The 17,514-nt window shown below is 49.3% G+C and overlaps 1 protein-coding gene across 5 annotated transcripts in view; it reads left to right on the top strand.

Moving 5' to 3' along the window:
• Positions 1-17,514, top strand: part of kif20a (kinesin family member 20A) — a 122,426-nt gene that overhangs the window by 25,227 nt on the left and 79,685 nt on the right. For all 5 annotated transcript variants that reach the window (XM_069899213.1, XM_069899209.1, XM_069899210.1 and 2 more), the window contains exons 4-9: positions 3,946-4,084; positions 4,820-5,004; positions 6,136-6,247; positions 10,040-10,237; positions 10,768-10,879; positions 11,358-11,426. In XM_069899213.1, coding sequence (XP_069755314.1) covers positions 3,946-4,084; positions 4,820-5,004; positions 6,136-6,247; positions 10,040-10,237; positions 10,768-10,879; positions 11,358-11,426 — 815 coding nt within the window. The remainder of the gene's footprint in view (positions 1-3,945; positions 4,085-4,819; positions 5,005-6,135; positions 6,248-10,039; positions 10,238-10,767; positions 10,880-11,357; positions 11,427-17,514) is intronic.

The raw sequence follows: 17,514 nt of genomic DNA, 5'->3' as shown, positions 1-17,514 counted from the left end.
AAATCTAAATTAGCCAAAAAGGACTCAATCCGATTACTATCCTAAACCACCCCAGAAGTATATAATTCTTGATAAAATGAATGAAATTCATCATTAATCTCCTGGGGTTTATAGGTAACCACCAAATTTTTCCTTATTGCATTTATTGTCCTTGAGTCTTCAACTGCCATGCTAATACTTTGAGCATTTCCCCCTAATTCATAATAATGCTGTTTAGACCTTTGTATCAATTTCTCATATTTATATGTTTGCAAAGTATTATAAATGTAATTTCAGTTTAGTTAAATAAGCCTTTTTATCTTCTGTCAAGTTCCGTTGTAACTCTTTTTCTAAAACATCTTATCTCCTTTTCCAAATTTTGCCTCTGCCAAATATTGCTTCTTAACTCTAGTCGAATAACTCATAATCTGACCCTTTAAATACACTTTTAAAGGATCCCATAGAGTAAACTTACTTTGTACTGAATTTACATTCTTTTGTAAAAAGAATGTAATATGTTCCCTAATAATTAATAAACTCAGGTTGTTTTAATAACATTGCATTAAATCTCCAGCGATATACAGTTTCAACGGTTTCTGAACCAACATAAATTAATAATAAGGATGATCGGACAAAATCCTACTTTTATATTCAGAATGAGAATACTGAAATTGTGCCGATTCTTTAAAAAAAAATCAATTCTAGAAAAAGAATCATGTCTAGCTGAATAAAATGAAAAGTCTTTCTCAGTTGGGTTTAATCTCCAAATTTCCACCAAATTTAGATCTTTCATTAATACTGACAGTCGTTCAGCAATCTTTATTTTCTTCAAAGTTTTTCGAGATTTATCCAATAAAGGATCCAAACAACAATTAAAATGACCACCTACTCCTGGATTCAATCCCCCATTAATGAAGCCAGGATCCCATAGGCTGCCTTAACTATCCTATCAACCTGTGCGACAGCCTTGAAGGATTTGTGTATTTGAACTCCAAGGTCCCTCCGATTATTAGCCTTGTACTCAGCCTTCTGGTTTGTCCTTCCAAAATGCATCACCTCACACTTATCTGGATTGAAATCCATCAGCCATTTTTCTGCCCAACTCTCCATCCTGTTGATATCCTCGTAACCTTCGACAACCTTCAGCTCCATCCACAACTCCTCCAATCTTTGAGTCATCTGCAAACTTACTAACCCATCCTTCCATCTCTTCATCCAGGTCAATGATAAAAATCACAAAGAGCTGGGATCCCAGAACAGATCTATGTGGCACTCCATAGTCACAGACCTCCAGGCAGAATACTTTCCTTCCATTACAGTTCTGCTTTTTTCCTACAACCCTATTTTTTATCCACACACCCAAGGTTCCACTGATCCCATGCCTCATGACTTTCTGGATGAGTTTCTCGTGAGGGACCTTGTCAAATGCCTTGCTAAAATCCATGTAGACCACATCTACTGCCCTACCATCAATTTCTTTTGATACCTCCTCAAAAAAGACAATTAGACTCATGACCTTCCCTTCACAAAGCCATGTTGACTATCCTTTAGTAGACTGTACATCTCCACATGCTCATAGATCCTATGCTTAAGAATCCTCTCCCATTAGTTTACATACCACTGATGTAAGACTCACCAATCTATAATTCCAAGGATACTCCCTCTTACCCTTTTTTAAACAAGGGGCCTGTATTTGCTGCACTCTAGTCCTCCAGCACCTCCCCTGCAACCAAAGAAGATTCAAAGATCATTGCCACTGCCCCAGTCATCTCTTCTCTCACTTCACACAGCAGCCTGGGGTACATCATGTCTGGCCTCAGGGACTTAACCATCTTAAATGTTTTTAAGAAGATCCAACACTACCACTTCCTAATCTCCACATTCTCCAGCACACAGGCCTGTTCAATTTCAACTTCACTGTGATCAAGGCCCTTTTCTTACTCTTGGGGAGGTCCTACTCTTGCAAAGTATTCTTTAGGACCTCCCCAACCTCCTCTGCCTCCAGGCACATGTTGCTTCCTTTATCGTTCCCACCTTCACTCTTGTCATCCTGTTTTTAATTATTTAATTATTTTAGAGCTTTCATCTACATTGCAAGTAACATTGAAAATAATTACATCAATTATTAATCATTTATGCATTGCATTGTATTTTTAATCCTCCGTCCCAATACACAAAGAAAGCAAATAACCAAATAAAATTTAAAAAAACATTATTCACAACTCAGTCATCCTTCTGTTCTTCACATATCCATAGAATGCCTTGGGGTTCTCCATAATTCTTCATACCCCATTCAAGCTCTAAGCCCTTTCTTAAGCTCCTTCCTGGCTACCATATTCTTCTCATGAGGCTTTCCTGTTTCCTGCTTCCTATATCTAATATATATTTCTTTCTTGCTTTTAACTAGTTGCCTGATTTGTTTCATTAGGCATATTTTCCTTTTTCTACCATCTTTTCCTTGTTTCAATGGAGACAAACCTATCCTGAACCCTGGACAGTTGGTCCCTAAACTTCCTCCACATCTGAGTTTTCACCCTTAAATATGTTTCCAATTTATTTTTGCTAGTTCGTGCCTCATCCCTCCATATTATCCCTTCCCCAGTTAAGAACTTTCCCATCTTGGATGTTTTTATCCTTTTCCATAGCTATGTTGAAGCTAAGGGAGATGTGGTCACTCTCACTAAAATTCTCCCCCATTGAGAGGTCCGCCATCTGACCAGGTTTTTCCCCAGATCCAGTATGGCCTCTCCTCTAGTCGGACCAGTCCACATACTGTGTCAGGAATCCTCGTACATACCTGACAAATTCAGCCCCAAGTATCCCTCTTGCAGTCAGTAGGTGCTAGTCAATATTAGAGAAGTTGAAATTACGCATAACTACAACCATGTATTTCCCGCACAATTCCAAAATCTGCCTGCTTATCTGCTCCTCTGTGTCTTGAGGGCTATTTGGGGGGCCTATAGACTACTAGTAAAGTGATTGCTGACTTCCACCCACACTGACTCAGTGGACACTCCCTCTGCAATGTCTTCCCTTTCTATAGCTGTGATACTATCCCTGACCAGGGATGCTACTCCTCCCATTCTGTTCTTTTTAAAACATCTAAACCAGTCAAATGAACAAAGACCAGGTCGTTTTCTGCATTCCTGATGTGCTTTAGGGCAATAATTGAATTATTCAATATTGGTAATCAATAAGATGAGAAAAATCCAACATTTGCTTCACTCATACTGATGGAAGTTTCCAGATCAGGAACGTGCACTGCTTCTCATAGTCTGATCTGAGATTTTTTAGCATTTTCTGTTTTTATTTGGATTTCAAGCAGTTTTTGAGTTTAATTTATCGCTTCAGCAGTCTGGAACTTCTCTCCTAAACTAGGCGTGCCCTCTGTTTACAAAAACAAGGTAGCTGGTTTGCCCTTGTCTTGTCAATGGCTAGGTCAATGGTGAATGTTCTAACCAGTTTTGAGTTTTGCAACAGCAACTTAGTACAAATGAGCAGATTTCTAAATAATCTTGGAGAGCAGATGGGAGTCAACCATACTGTGGGAATTACACACGCTAAACCTGACTCCTTTCATTTTAAGTGACATTAGCGCCAGCTTGTATTTTTAATGATGGCTTCACACTTTACTGTTTCTCCAGTTATTATTAATCCATATTAGGTTATTAACTCTACTTAGTATTTATCAGCTGCCATTGTAAAATTCAAATTTATAATGGTCATTACTCCTTGTAGTTTTTAATCTAATAATTACTTAGCTGTGTTCAAGTTGCTTTGAGGGTGTGGAATATTTTATGGCCATCTGATAGAAGTACTACATTTTATTGTTGCAAGTAGCCAATCGATTTTTTTTTCCCCCAGTAGATAACATGGTATTAAGACAAAATCAACCAATCATTAATTCTTTGCAAGCAAAATTGTAGAATTGTCCTAATTAACATAAAATTGACACTTTTTCTTCAGATATTTGATCCTGAGACAAGCCAGAAATTGTTCTTTGATGTTGTGATGAAGAACCTGGTAAAAGAAGCCTTGACAGGACAGAATTGCTTGGTTTATACCTATGGTGTAACAAACTCTGGAAAAACCTATACTATTCAAGGTAAAATACATATAGGATCTACTGTATATGCCATCTTATTAGGGCAACTTGTGCATAGGATGACCCCAGAGTTTCCACCTAAAATGTTGGTTTAAACACTGCCCTGTGTATAAGATGACCCCTTAATTTGGTACTTACCGCTGACTAGTGGAAGCTGTTAAGAGCAAATCACAATATTTTAATAACAAATTATCACGTAAACACTCCAATTTTATATGGATATTTTAAAATAAACTACTGTCAGCTCCCTGTAACAGGCTGCTTAAAGCCTGTACAGAGCCAACTGCCTTGGGTGGGTAGACTCCACAGAGGAGCGCTGAGACTTCACAAATAATGGAATACGCGCAAAATTGCATCAGAGCCCACGTGAAGATTGCAGCAAGGTTGAGACTAAGCCGTCAAGGTATGGATTTTAGACTCTGTGTCTAGGATGACCCTGAATTTAAGGTTATATTTTTGTTACGACAGCATATAGGATATTTTAATTTTAATGCCCCAACTTGAAGGAGTTCTCTGTTGTGGAGAACTGTGGTGAATATCTGGAGGGAGTTGGTCGAGGAAATGGTAAAGGCAAATGTTGAAAAGGTATTTGGACAGGTACTTGAATTGGAATATACAAGTAGAGGGCTATTGACTGTGGGCAAATGGATGAATGCAGATGGGCATCATGGTTTGGTGAAAGGGCTTGTTTCTGTGCTCTCTTTTAACTGATTCTAATTGAATTCCACTTTATAGGCACTAGGCAAAATAATGGAATCTTGCCACGGTCTCTGGCAGTAATTTTCAACAGTATCCAAGGAAAACTATATCCCAGGATGGACCTAAAGCCTAACCTCTGTAATGATGTTATCAAATTAGATAACAAGATGGTGAGGCAAGAGGAGCTGAAGAAACTTTCTCTACTAGGCATTGTTCGAGAGGTCAGTTTTGAATTTTTACCGTGTGCCGAGTTTGTGCATAAGCTGAGACCTCTTTGGGTGATCCATTTTTCTAAACTGTAGAGTCCAATAAGCCTACTCATTTCTGTTAAACTCTACTAAGAACTACATCCAGTCTTCTATGGTGCCACACTGTTCTCAAAATATGTGAACTTGGTTGTTTATTATGTTCATTTTTGTAACCTACCTAGTTTCCTATTTCTACTGGGCTAGGGTAGAATGCAGATGTTGCATTATAAAAATTGCAAGAATTAAAAGGTTCTTCCAAGTCGGTATTATTGATTCTACAGGTGAAAAATAAATCTAATTTGCCTTTTCTGAACCAAAATTCCTACCTTCTCCTTCATGCATTAATTTCCACCACAACTGAGGTTTTTTGGACTACATTAAAATAGTAAAATTCCGGTGGAAGACTTTCTGATTGTGATTGACTAGTTGTAGATCAATAGACCAATGAAGATGAAAAGCTTGGGAGAAACTAAGAACCAGTAAATGTAATTCCAATATTTGGTAATTAATATTGAAGTTTGGTAATTTTTATTTATCCCTTTCCCTATGCAAGAGAGCCTGGCAATTGAGAAAAGCATATAAAAGTTGATTTTATTAAAATGCCTATCATTTTGAGAAACACAAAAACTGCTGATGCTGGATCTTGAGCAAACAATAATATGCTGGAGGAGGAATTCAACTGGCCCTCCAATATCTCATTGTTTGCTGATTTATAATCTCTTCGTCATCCGTGTCATTGTGCAGTGTGGAACGTTGTGTTTGTGATTTTGTTGTATGGAATGGGAAATGTTTTGTTGAATGCCTGAAAATGTTCTGTTTTGCAACTTCCAAAGGTGGTCAAGTGGAAGTTAAACTGCCTGCTTCAGTAGCTGGGATTCCGAGAGGGATAATTGTATCCATTTGTATAAACATCAACACTATGTTCAGCTTTGTTCTGCCTGTTCCATCTCATTGCATTTTGATTTCAGTTTGCAATGTGAGTGTTCCTAGGATGAGACACAATTGTATCGTCTCTACCCAAACTTGTTATGGTTTGAAATATCTGAAGATCTGGTGCTAAACACTCTGATAGTAATCTTGTTTTTTTTTTAAAACTTTATCCAGGAGGACCTGCAAACGCCAATGAAAAAGAATATAGACTTCAGAGTGAGGGAAGGTATCAGCTGTGACTCTGATAGTGGAATTGGGGGCATGTCATCTATCAGTAATGTTGAAGGTAGTTTTTTGAACCTGAACTTGATCAGCATTTAATTCTCTTGCATGTTTCCTGATGTGCTTTGTACAAAGATCATGAGTTGCCAGCTTGTAAAGTGTCCTGTGAAAAGAATTTGCCATTTTAAGTACTTTTAATATGATCAAAACACCAAAGCTGTTCACCTGATTTCTGTGAAATGTAATCACTGATTTGTGATATCCAATTTGTTTCCAAGCAAGTTCTTTGTTTCTGAGGAAGGTTCCTCGGACAACTGAAATAGATGACCAGTTAATTACTTTTTGTAAGTAGAAAAATGGGAGGGGTGGGAAATGGATTTCCTCAAGATGCATTTCAGCATAACGGATAAGGGTTCGGAGAGCTCATTGCTGTATCTGACCCGACCTTGTTGGTTTTCGTGCAGTTGGATAACCATGTTGAGGAACTTTGGTGGGCATCCGATGCGCTCTAGTATTTGCCAAAGCCCTTTCCTGCTCACGGTGTTGAAGGCTTTGGTGAGGTCAACAAAGGTGATGTAGAGTCCTTTGTTTTGTTCTCTGCACTTTTCTTGGAGCTGTCTGAGGGCAAAGACCATGTCAGTAGTTCCTCTGTTTGCGCGAAAGCCGCACTGTGATTCTGGGAGAATATTCTCGGCGACACTAGGTACTATTCTATTTAGGAGAATCCTAGCGAAGATTTTGCCTGCAATGGAGAGCAGCGTGATTCCCCTGTAGCTTGAGCAGTCTGATTTCTCGCCTTTGTTTTTGTACAGGGTGATGATGATGGCATCACGAAGGTCCTGAGGCAGTTTTCCTTGGTCACAACAAAGCTTGAAAAACTCATGCAGTTTGACATGCAGAGTTTTGCCGCCAGCCTTCCAGACCTCTGGGGGGATTCCATCCATACCTGCTGCTTTGCCACTTTTCAGTTGTTCGATTGCCTTATATGTCTCATCCTGGGTGAGGACCTCATCCAGCTCTAGCCTTAGGGGCTGTTGAGGGAGCTGGAGCAGGGCGGAATCTTGGACTGAGCGGTTGGCACTGAAAAGAGATTGGAAGTGTTCAGACCATCGGTTGAGGATGGAGATCTTGTCGCTGAGGAGGACTTTGCCGTCTGAGCTGCGCAGCGGGCTTTGGACTTGGGGTGAGGGGCCGTACACAGCCTTTAGAACCTCGTAGAAACCCCTGAAGTCGCCAATGTCCGCGCTGAGCTGGGTTCGCTTGGCGAGGCTAGTCCACCACTCATTTTGGATCTCCCGGAGTTTGCGCTGAAGATGGCTGCATGCGCGACGGAAGACTTGTTTCTTCTCTGGACAGGACGGCTTTGTAAGGTGAGCCTGGTGGGCAGCTCGCTTCTTTGCCAGCAGCTCCTGGATTTCCTGGCTGTTATCGTCGAACCAGTCCTTGTTTTTCCTGGAGGAGAAGCCCAGTACCTCTTCAGTGGATTGCAGTATGGTAGTCTTCAGCTGATCCCAGAGGGTTTCAGGGGACGAGTCCGTGAGGTGGATTGCATCGTCGAGCTTTGCTTTGAGGTTTGCCTGGAAGTTTCCTCTCACTTCGTCTGACTGCAGGTTTCCAACATTGAACCTCTTTCTGGGGGCTTTACTGTTCCTGGGCTTTGGCTTGAAGTGAAGGTTGAGCTTGCAGCGAACCAGCCGGTGGTCAGTGTGACATTCAGTGCTGGGCATGACCCTGGTGTGGAGCACATCTCATTTGTCTCTTTCTCGCACCAGGACATAGTCCAGGAGGTGCCAGTGTTTGGATCGGGGATGCATCCAGGTAGTCTTCAGGCTGACCCTCTGCTGAAAAAGGGTGTTTGTAATGACAAGCCGCTGTTCTGTGCAGAGCTCCAACAGGAGGCGCCCATTGTCGTTGCACTTGCCGACACCATGCTTGCCCAGGATTCTTGGCCAGGTTTCTGAGTCTTTGCCGACGCGAGCGTTGAAGTCGCCAAGGATGACAACCTTGTCGGCTGTAGGGGTGCATTGAATGAGGTTGCGCAGGTCAGTGTAGAACTGGTCCTTTTCTGCTGGTTCTGCCTGGAGGGTTGGAGCATAGACACTGATGAGGGTGATGCGATGCTTGTTTTGAAGGGGGAGACACATGGACATGATCCGGTCCAAGTGGCCTGTCGGGAGGTTTTCGAGTTTGGAGGCAATGGAGTTCTTGACCATGAAGCCTACACCAGATGGCATGAAGCAAGGCTGTGTTCTCGCACCAACCCTCTTTTCAATCTTCTTCAGCATGATGCTGAACCAAGCCATGAAAGACCTCAACAATGAAGACGCTGTTTACATCCGGTACGGCACGGATGGCAGTCTCTTCAATCTGAGGCGCCTGCAAGCTCACACCAAGACACAAGAGCAACTTGTCCGTGAACTACTCTTTGCAGACGATGCCGCTTTAGTTGTCCATTCAGAGCCAACTCTTCAGCGCTTGACGTCCTGTTTTGCGGAAACTGCCAAAATGTTTGGTCTGGAAGTCAGCCTGAAGAAAACAGAGGTCCTCCATCAGCCAGCTCCCCACCATGACTACCAGCCCCCCCACATCTCCATCGGGCACACAAAACTCAGAACGGTCAACCAGTTTACCTATCTCGGCTGCACCATTTCATCAGATGCAAGGATCGACAACGAGATAGACAACAGACTCGCCAAGGCAAATAGCGCCTTTGGAAGACTACACAAAAGAGTCTGGAAAAACAACCAACTGAAAAACCTCACAAAGATAAGCGTATACAGAGCCGTTGTCATACCCACACTCCTGCTCGGCTCCGAATCATGGGTCCTCTACCGACATCACCTACGGCTCCTAGAACGCTTCCACCAGCGTTGTCTCCGCTCCATCCTCAGCATTCATTGGAGCGACTTCATCCCTAACATCGAAGTACTCGAGATGGCAGAGGCCGACAGCATCGAGTCCACGCTGCTGAAGATCCAGCTGCGCTGGGTAGGTCACGTCTCCTGAATGGAGGACCATCGCCTTCCCAAGATCGTGTTATATGGCGAGCTCTCCACTGGCCACCGTGTCAGAGGTGCACCAAAGAAGAGGTACAAGGACTGCCTAAAGAAATCTCTTGGTGCCTGCCACATTGATCACCGCCAGTGGGCTGATGTCGCCTCAAACCATGCATCTTGGCGCCTCACAGTTCGGCGGGCAGCAACCTCCTTTGAAGAAGACCACAGAGCCCACCTCACTGACAAAAGACAAAGGAGGAAAAACCCAACACCCAACCCCAACCAACCAATTTTCCCCTGCAACCGCTGCAACCGTGTCTGCCTGTCCCGCATCGGACTTTTCAGCCACAATCGAGCCTGCAGCTGACGTGGTCATTTACCCCCTCCATAAATCTTCGTCCGCAAAGCCAAGCCAAAGATTTCAGCATAAATTTTACAATGCATTCTGGACCCTTACATTGATGTACTTTGAAGCATTGTTATAGCTTCCATTGTCTGCTCAGTTGAAACATCGAGCCATCGCAAATCAGGGACACAATCCTTTATCCAGTTATCTAAAATCCGGAAAGCTTCAAAATCCGGCCGGGGCACTGGAAGGGGGTGGGGGTGGATACAACAGCACGATTTTGGTGGGCTTTCTGAAATCCGGAAGATTCCAAAATCCGGAACACCCTCTCCCCCCCAAGGGTTCGTATAAAGAATCGTGTACCTGTACTTTTGTCGCTGTGACTAAAAATGTTCACTCATTTGTTTTTCCTCTTCATTCTTTCCTCTCTCAGAGACTACATCCGGCTGGGCTGATCACGACATTGTTGTCCTCCCACTCATTTGTTTTTCCTCTTCATTCTTTCCTCTCTCAGAGACTACGTCCAGCTGGGCTGATCACGACACTGTTGTCCTCCCACAGGAGGAGCACACCCAGTATTCCATTTGGGTCTCTTTCTTCGAAATTTACAACGAACTTGCTTTTGACTTGCTGGACTCTGCTCCGACTGCAAACCGCAAGCGACAAACCTTAAAACTCTGTGAGGATAAAAATGGAAGCCCTTATGTAAAAGGTACTTTTTGGAACAACGTGTTTATCCATGTTTTTCACATTTAAAAAAAAAAAATGCTTTTTACAATAAAAACTAAGGATGTAATTATGCTGTCTAATTAACCTATCTTTGAGCGTTTGACTTCATTTTACTGACTGAAACAAGGCAGGTCTTCACAGGGAATAACTTCATCGCATAATCTTTGGATTAATGCCCCGCATGTCACTATTGAGCCTGTTCTGATGAGGTGTGCTACAATGCATGTCCATGGAATTGTTTGCTTCACGAGTTCCTGGAGCTGAAATATAATCTAAGTAGCTGTTGCATCAAAACATACTCACACAAGTAAGCTAGTATATGGTGTAGACAGTGGTGATGATTTGATTTTGGGAAGCCTCTGCAAAAATAAAGTACAACAGCGAAAACTGATGTGGAAAATGGATCCTAGTGTTAGCAAAATACCCTTTTTACAAGTCAACTAATTAAGAATTTTGGTGGTTAATGATACATTAATTGAATATTTTGATGCAGTTTTACTTTTTGTATATCAGACCTGACCTGGATCAATGTGGGTGATGCAGAAGAAGCCTGGAAAGTTCTTAAAGTAGGCCGTAAAAATCAAAGCATGGCCAGTACACATGTGAATCAGAATTCCAGTAGGAGGTGAGTGCTTTTATTTGGGATCTTTCCCTTCATTGTATGAGAAATGATTGTGGCTCAGTTTGACAAGCCTGGGATTGGAGTGGGAAGGACAAATCTTAGATCAAGAAGCACAATGAGCCCTTGAAATGATTTGTTATGGATGTTTATTGAAATAATTCTTCCTCCGCCCTAACCTGGCCTCTGAGGTTTTATTTAGTGAGAGCTATTTGCAACGAGAGATTTAAGCTTGATTGGAAAAAATTGAACAAAATATAATTTTGTAATTTTATCATTTTGTACCTCAATCTTTTAAAATTATTTTATAATTTTTTTTCCACTCTCAGATGCAGGCTGATAATCACAGTTGAGGATTGTGATTTTAAAATACATTCCGGGCCTCAATGTTTCTAAAGGGATTGTAATGGATCATGGGCTTTACTGTGAGAGATTTGAAATATTTTTCTTCTCACATTAAACTTTTCCTTGTTCTTATTTACAGTCACAGCATCTTCTCTGTTCGCATCATTCACGTGTCTGAAGATTGGAAATCCATACAGCAAACAAGCGAGTAAGTATTGATCATTGTGTTCATGAATTATCCTTTGAAATGTCTGGTAGATAAATAACTGGTATTATGCAAAAGAAGGAACCAGTACTATCAGATATAGTAGGATTAGGGGTGTGGGGGCTGTGAAAGGATATGCAAATTAAACTATGGTTTCCATTCAATGTGATCCCCCTTTTAATATGCATTCATGGTCTATTTTTTATATACAGTAAAACTCATGTTAACCGGAATAAAAGCAATCGGCAAAAAATGGGGGAGGGCCCGAGCGAATGGGGGAGGGCCCGAGCGAATGGGGGAGGGCCCGAGCGAATGGGGGAGGGCCCGAGCGAATGGGGGAGGGCCCGAGCGAATGGGGGAGGGCCCGAGCGAATGGGGGAGGGCCCGAGCGAATGGGGGAGGGCCCGAGCGAATGGGGGAGGGCCCGAGCGAATGGGGGAGGGCCCGAGCGAATGGGGGAGGGCCCGAGCGAATGGGGGAGGGCCCGAGCGAATGGGGGAGGGCCCGAGCGAATGGGGGAGGGCCCGAGCGAATGGGGGAGGGCCCGAGCGAATGGGGGAGGGCCCGAGCGAATGGGGGAGGGCCCGAGCGAATGGGGGAGGGCCCGAGCGAATGGGGGAGGGCCCGAGCGAATGGGGGAGGGCCCGAGCGAATGGGGGAGGGCCCGAGCGAATGGGGGAGGGCCCGAGCGAATGGGGGAGGGCCCGAGCGAATGGGGGAGGGCCCGAGCGAATGGGGGAGGGCCCGAGCGAATGGGGGAGGGCCCGAGCGAATGGGGGAGGGCCCGAGCGAATGGGGGAGGGCCCGAGCGAATGGGGGAGGGCCCGAGCGAATGGGGGAGGGCCCGAGCGAATGGGGGAGGGCCCGAGCGAATGGGGGAGGGCCCGAGCGAATGGGGGAGGGCCCGAGCGAATGGGGGAGGGCCCGAGCGAATGGGGGAGGGCCCGAGCGAATGGGGGAGGGCCCGAGCGAATGGGGGAGGGCCCGAGCGAATGGGGGAGGGCCCGAGCGAATGGGGGAGGGCCCGAGCGAATGGGGGAGGGCCCGAGCGAATGGGGGAGGGCCCGAGCGAATGGGGGAGGGCCCGAGCGAATGGGGGAGGGCCCGAGCGAATGGGGGAGGGCCCGAGCGAATGGGGGAGGGCCCGAGCGAATGGGGGAGGGCCCGAGCGAATGGGGGAGGGCCCGAGCGAATGGGGGAGGGCCCGAGCGAATGGGGGAGGGCCCGAGCGAATGGGGGAGGGCCCGAGCGAATGGGGGAGGGCCCGAGCGAATGGGGGAGGGCCCGAGCGAATGGGGGAGGGCCCGAGCGAATGGGGGAGGGCCCGAGCGAATGGGGGAGGGCCCGAGCGAATGGGGGAGGGCCCGAGCGAATGGGGGAGGGCCCGAGCGAATGGGGGAGGGCCCGAGCGAATGGGGGAGGGCCCGAGCGAATGGGGGAGGGCCCGAGCGAATGGGGGAGGGCCCGAGCGAATGGGGGAGGGCCCGAGCGAATGGGGGAGGGCCCGAGCGAATGGGGGAGGGCCCGAGCGAATGGGGGAGGGCCCGAGCGAATGGGGGAGGGCCCGAGCGAATGGGGGAGGGCCCGAGCGAATGGGGGAGGGCCCGAGCGAATGGGGGAGGGCCCGAGCGAATGGGGGAGGGCCCGAGCGAATGGGGGGGGGCCCGAGCGAATGGGGGGGGGCCCGAGCGAATGGGGGGGGGCCCGAGCGAATGGGGGGGGGCCCGAGCGAATGGGGGGGGGCCCGAGCGAATGGGGGGGGGCCCGAGCGAATGGGGGGGGGCCCGAGCGAATGGGGGGGGGCCCGAGCGAATGGGGGGGGGCCCGAGCGAATGGGGGGGGGCCCGAGCGAATGGGGGGGGGCCCGAGCGAATGGGGGGGGGCCCGAGCGAATGGGGGGGCCCGAGCGAATGGGGGGGGCCCGAGCGAATGGGGGGGGGCCCGAGCGAATGGGGGGGGGCCCGAGCGAATGGGGGGGGGCCCGAGCGAATGGGGGGGGGCCCGAGCGAATGGGGGGGGGCCCGAGCGAATGGGGGGGGGCCGAGCGAATGGGGGGGGGCCGAGCGAATGGGGGGGCCCGAGCGAATGGGGGGGGCCCCGAGCGAATGGGGGGGCCCGAGCGAAGGGGGGGGCCCCGAGCGAAGGGGGGGGGCCCGAGCGAATGGGGGGGGGCCCGAGCGAAGGGGGGGGGCCCGAGCGAAGGGGGGGCCCGAGCGAAGGGGGGGGCCCGAGCGAATGGGGGGGGGCCCGAGCGAAGGGGGGGGGCCCGAGCGAATGGGGGGGGGCCCGAGCGAATGGGGGGGGGCCCGAGCGAATGGGGGGGGGCCCGAGCGAATGGGGGGGGCCCGAGCGAATGGGGGGGGCCCGAGCGAATGGGGGGGGGCCCGAGCGAATGGGGGGGGGCCCGAGCGAATGGGGGGGGGCCCGAGCGAATGGGGGGGGGCCCGAGCGAATGGGGGGGGGCCCGAGCGAATGGGGGGGGGGCCCGAGCGAATGGGGGGGGGGCCCGAGCGAATGGGGGGGGGGCCCGAGCGAATGGGGGATGTAGTGGTAGCTACACTGCTCCTGCAATAACACAACCAGTCGGTTTGAGCTCAGTGAGCTGGCGAGTTGACTGCAGGCGAGTTGACTGCAGGCGAGTTGACTGCAGGCGAGTTGACTGCAGGCGAGTTGACTGCAGGCGAGTTGACTGCAGGCGAGTTGACTGCAGGCGAGTTGACTGCAGGCGAGTTGACTGCAGGCGAGTTGACTGCAGGCGAGTTGACTGCAGGCGAGTTGACTGCAGGCGAGTTGACTGCAGGCGAGTTGACTGCAGGCGAGTTGACTGCAGGCGAGTTGACTGCAGGCGAGTTGACTGCAGGCGAGTTGACTGCAGGCGAGTTGACTGCACTTATTACTCCCAGCCCGAACCTGGCTGAGAACCGCGCTTGTGGGCGCTGATGTCACCCAGGTGTCACGTGGTCCCCCAGCGTGGGATTCTGAGTTCCGTTCTGGAAGGAAGGAAAACCCCTGACGGCACCATTTTGGCTGGCTGCCCCGCTGCATGGCTTACAAGCGAGACCGGTTCGCCTGCCTCGTGGTGTGCCGCCACACAGCCCCCCCCAGAATCGGCGCCAATATCCTCTTGCTGGATGGCTATGCTTCTTGGGCTGTGGAACGACCACGAGCTTGGTGGGATCGAGTTGCACTGGCTTCAGCCTGTCCATGTCCAGCGTGATCGTCGAGCTGGAACGCTGTACAACCCTGTATGGCCTCTTGTACGGTCGCTGCATAGGTGCCGCGGTCGGGCCCCACCGAACAAAAATGTTCTCCGCGCGAAGAAGTTTTCCAGGAACGTGAGATGGGCCAGTGCCATGCCTGGGGGCAGTAGGGGTTCGAAGGTGTCCAAGCGTACCCTGAGGTGAGGAAGTAGGTTGTGTGGCGACTGCTGGGGATTGTGAGGTGCGTTCACAAACTCACCAGATAGTACCAGTAGTGCACTGTAGACCAGCTCAGCTGATGATGCCTGCAGATCTTCCTTGGAAGTGGAGCGGATGCCCAGGAGCATCCAAGGCAGTTCGTCCGTCCAGTCGTGACCGGTGAGGCAGGTCATGAGTGCAGACTTAAGGTGGCAGTGCAGACGTTCAACCAGCCTGCGGGTGGTAGGCCGTGGTGCGGTGTAGCTGGATCCCCCACCTGTTGGCGAGTTGTGCCCAGAGTCCAGATGTGAACTGGGCGCCCCGATCGCTGGTGCAGTGAGCCAGGACATCGAACTGGGTGAACCAACCATGTAACAGTGCTTGGGAACAGGAGTCGGTGGAGGTGTCTGGCATCGGGATCGTTCGGGCCAGTTTGTGGTGCGGTCCACCACCGTAAACCGTTAAAGGTTGCCCCATGAAACTGGTAAGGGCCCGACGATGTCCACATTAATGTGGCTGAACCATTCCCGGATGTGCTCGAACTCCTGTACGGGTGCCCTGGTGTGCCTGTGCAACTTGGACGTCTGGCAATGGGTGCATGTTCTGGCCCAGCCCGCGATCTGCTTCTGCAGCCCATGCCATACAAACCGTTCTGCCACCATCCAGACCGTGGATCTGATGGACGGATGTGAAAGGTCGTGGATGTGACGGAAGACCTGCCTGCGCCACTGCTGGGGAACCACTGGCTGCGGGGTGCCCAAGGGGATATTGCACAGGATGGTGCCTTCGCCGCTCGTAGTTGGGACGTCTCCAGGCCCATGATGGCATTCTTGAAGGCCCTCGTCTCGTCATCAGTTTCTTGGTCCCTGGCGAGCTGATCGAAATCGAGGCCGGGTGTCAGCGTGCAGATGGCCGGTCGCGAGAGTGCATCGGCAACAACATTGTCCTTTCCCGACTTTTGCCAAATGTCGGTGGTAAAATCTGCTGGCGGGCTCACCAGGGATCCTTTGCCATCGCAAGCGCTTGGGTGAGGGGTTTGAGGTCGGTGAAAATGGTAAAGGTCCTCCCCTCCAAAAAATAGCGGAAATGCTACACTGCCAGGTACATGTCCAGTAACTCACGGTCGAAGGCACTATACTTGCGTTCGGCGGGCAGAGGAGGCGGCTGAAGAATGCCAGCAGCTTCCAATGTCCTTTCACCTGCTGCTCCAGGACGGCACCGAAGGCTGTGGCAGAGGCATCGACAGAGTGCCATGTGCAGGTCAGTGTGCGGGTGGGCGACCATGGCGGCCTTCGCGAGGGCGTCTTTGGTAGCCTCTAATGCGGTTGCAGGCTTCTGGGTTCCAAGCGAGCTTCTTGTGCTTGGCTGCGATGAGGGTGAACAGCGGCTGCATGATGCGCGCAGCTCCTGGGATGAAGCAGTTGTAAAGGTTGACCATATCCGTGAACTCCTGCATCCCCTTGAGGCTATCCGGGTGTGGGAACTCCCTGATAGCAGTGACCTTCGCAGCGATGGGCATGGCTCCTTCGGCCGTGATGGTATGGCCGAGGAACTGCATGGACTCTTTCCCAAACTGGCACTTGGTAAAGCTGAAGTTGGCCAGCCGGGAGAAAAGGCAGGTAGGTGGGGCTTGTGTTGTACCCAGTCCTTGGTGGCAACGAGAATGTCTTCCAAATAAATAAAGATGAAATTCAAGTCCCTGCCCACACCATGAGGCGCTGGAAGGTCTGAGCGGCATTCTTGAGCCTAAACAGCATGCGCAGGAATTTGAACAAGCCAAAGGGGGTGATGATGGCTGTCTTGGGTATGTCCTCAGGGTGCACCGGGATCTGGTGATATCCGCGCACCAGGTCAACCTTGGAGCAGACTCTCGCGCCGTGCAGGTTGGCCGTAAAGTCTTGTATGTGAGTGATGGGGTAACGATCAGGAATGGTTGCCTAGCTGTGCCGTCGATAGTCTCCGCAGGGACGCCAGCCGCCGGAGGCTTTCGGGACCAGATGGAGCGGCGAGGCGCACGGGCTGTTGGACCGCCAAAAGATCCCCAGCTCCAACAGGTGTGAAAACTCCTCCTTCGCTACCTGGAGCTAGTCAGGCGGGAGCCAGCGTCCTTTGACGTGAACCGGCGGCCCCTGGGTGGGGATGTGGTGGAACACCCCGTGGCACATAGAAGAAACATAGAAACATAGAAGATAGGAGCAGGAGTAGGTCATTCGACCCTTCGAGCCTGCTCCGCCATTCAACGAGATCATGGCTTAAAGTTCAGTATCCCGTCCCCGCCTTCTCTCCGTAACCTTTAATACCCTTATACTGAAGAAATATATCTAATTCCCTCTTAAATATATTTAATGTACCTGCCTCCACTGCCCTCTGTGGCAATGAATTCCACAGATTCACCACCCTCTGGGTATAGAAATTCTTCCTCATCTCGGTCCTATTATCTTCAAACCATGGCCCCGGGTTCTGGATTTTCCCATCATTGGAAACATCCCATCTGCATCCATTCTGTCCAGTCCTGCCAGAATTTTATATGTCTCTGAGATCCCCTCTCAATCTTCTAAACTCCAGGGAGTACAATCCCAATTTGCGCAATCTTTCCTCATAAGTCATTCCTGCCATTCCAGGTATCAGCCTAGTGAATCGCCTCTGCACTCCCTCCATTGCAAGAGCATCCTTCCTTAGATAAGGTGACCAAA

This window comes from Narcine bancroftii, chromosome 9 (genome assembly GCF_036971445.1).
Source record: "Narcine bancroftii isolate sNarBan1 chromosome 9, sNarBan1.hap1, whole genome shotgun sequence".
In the NCBI taxonomy this organism is placed as follows: domain Eukaryota; kingdom Metazoa; phylum Chordata; class Chondrichthyes; order Torpediniformes; family Narcinidae; genus Narcine; species Narcine bancroftii.
This window is presented reverse-complemented; position numbering and strand designations above follow the sequence as displayed.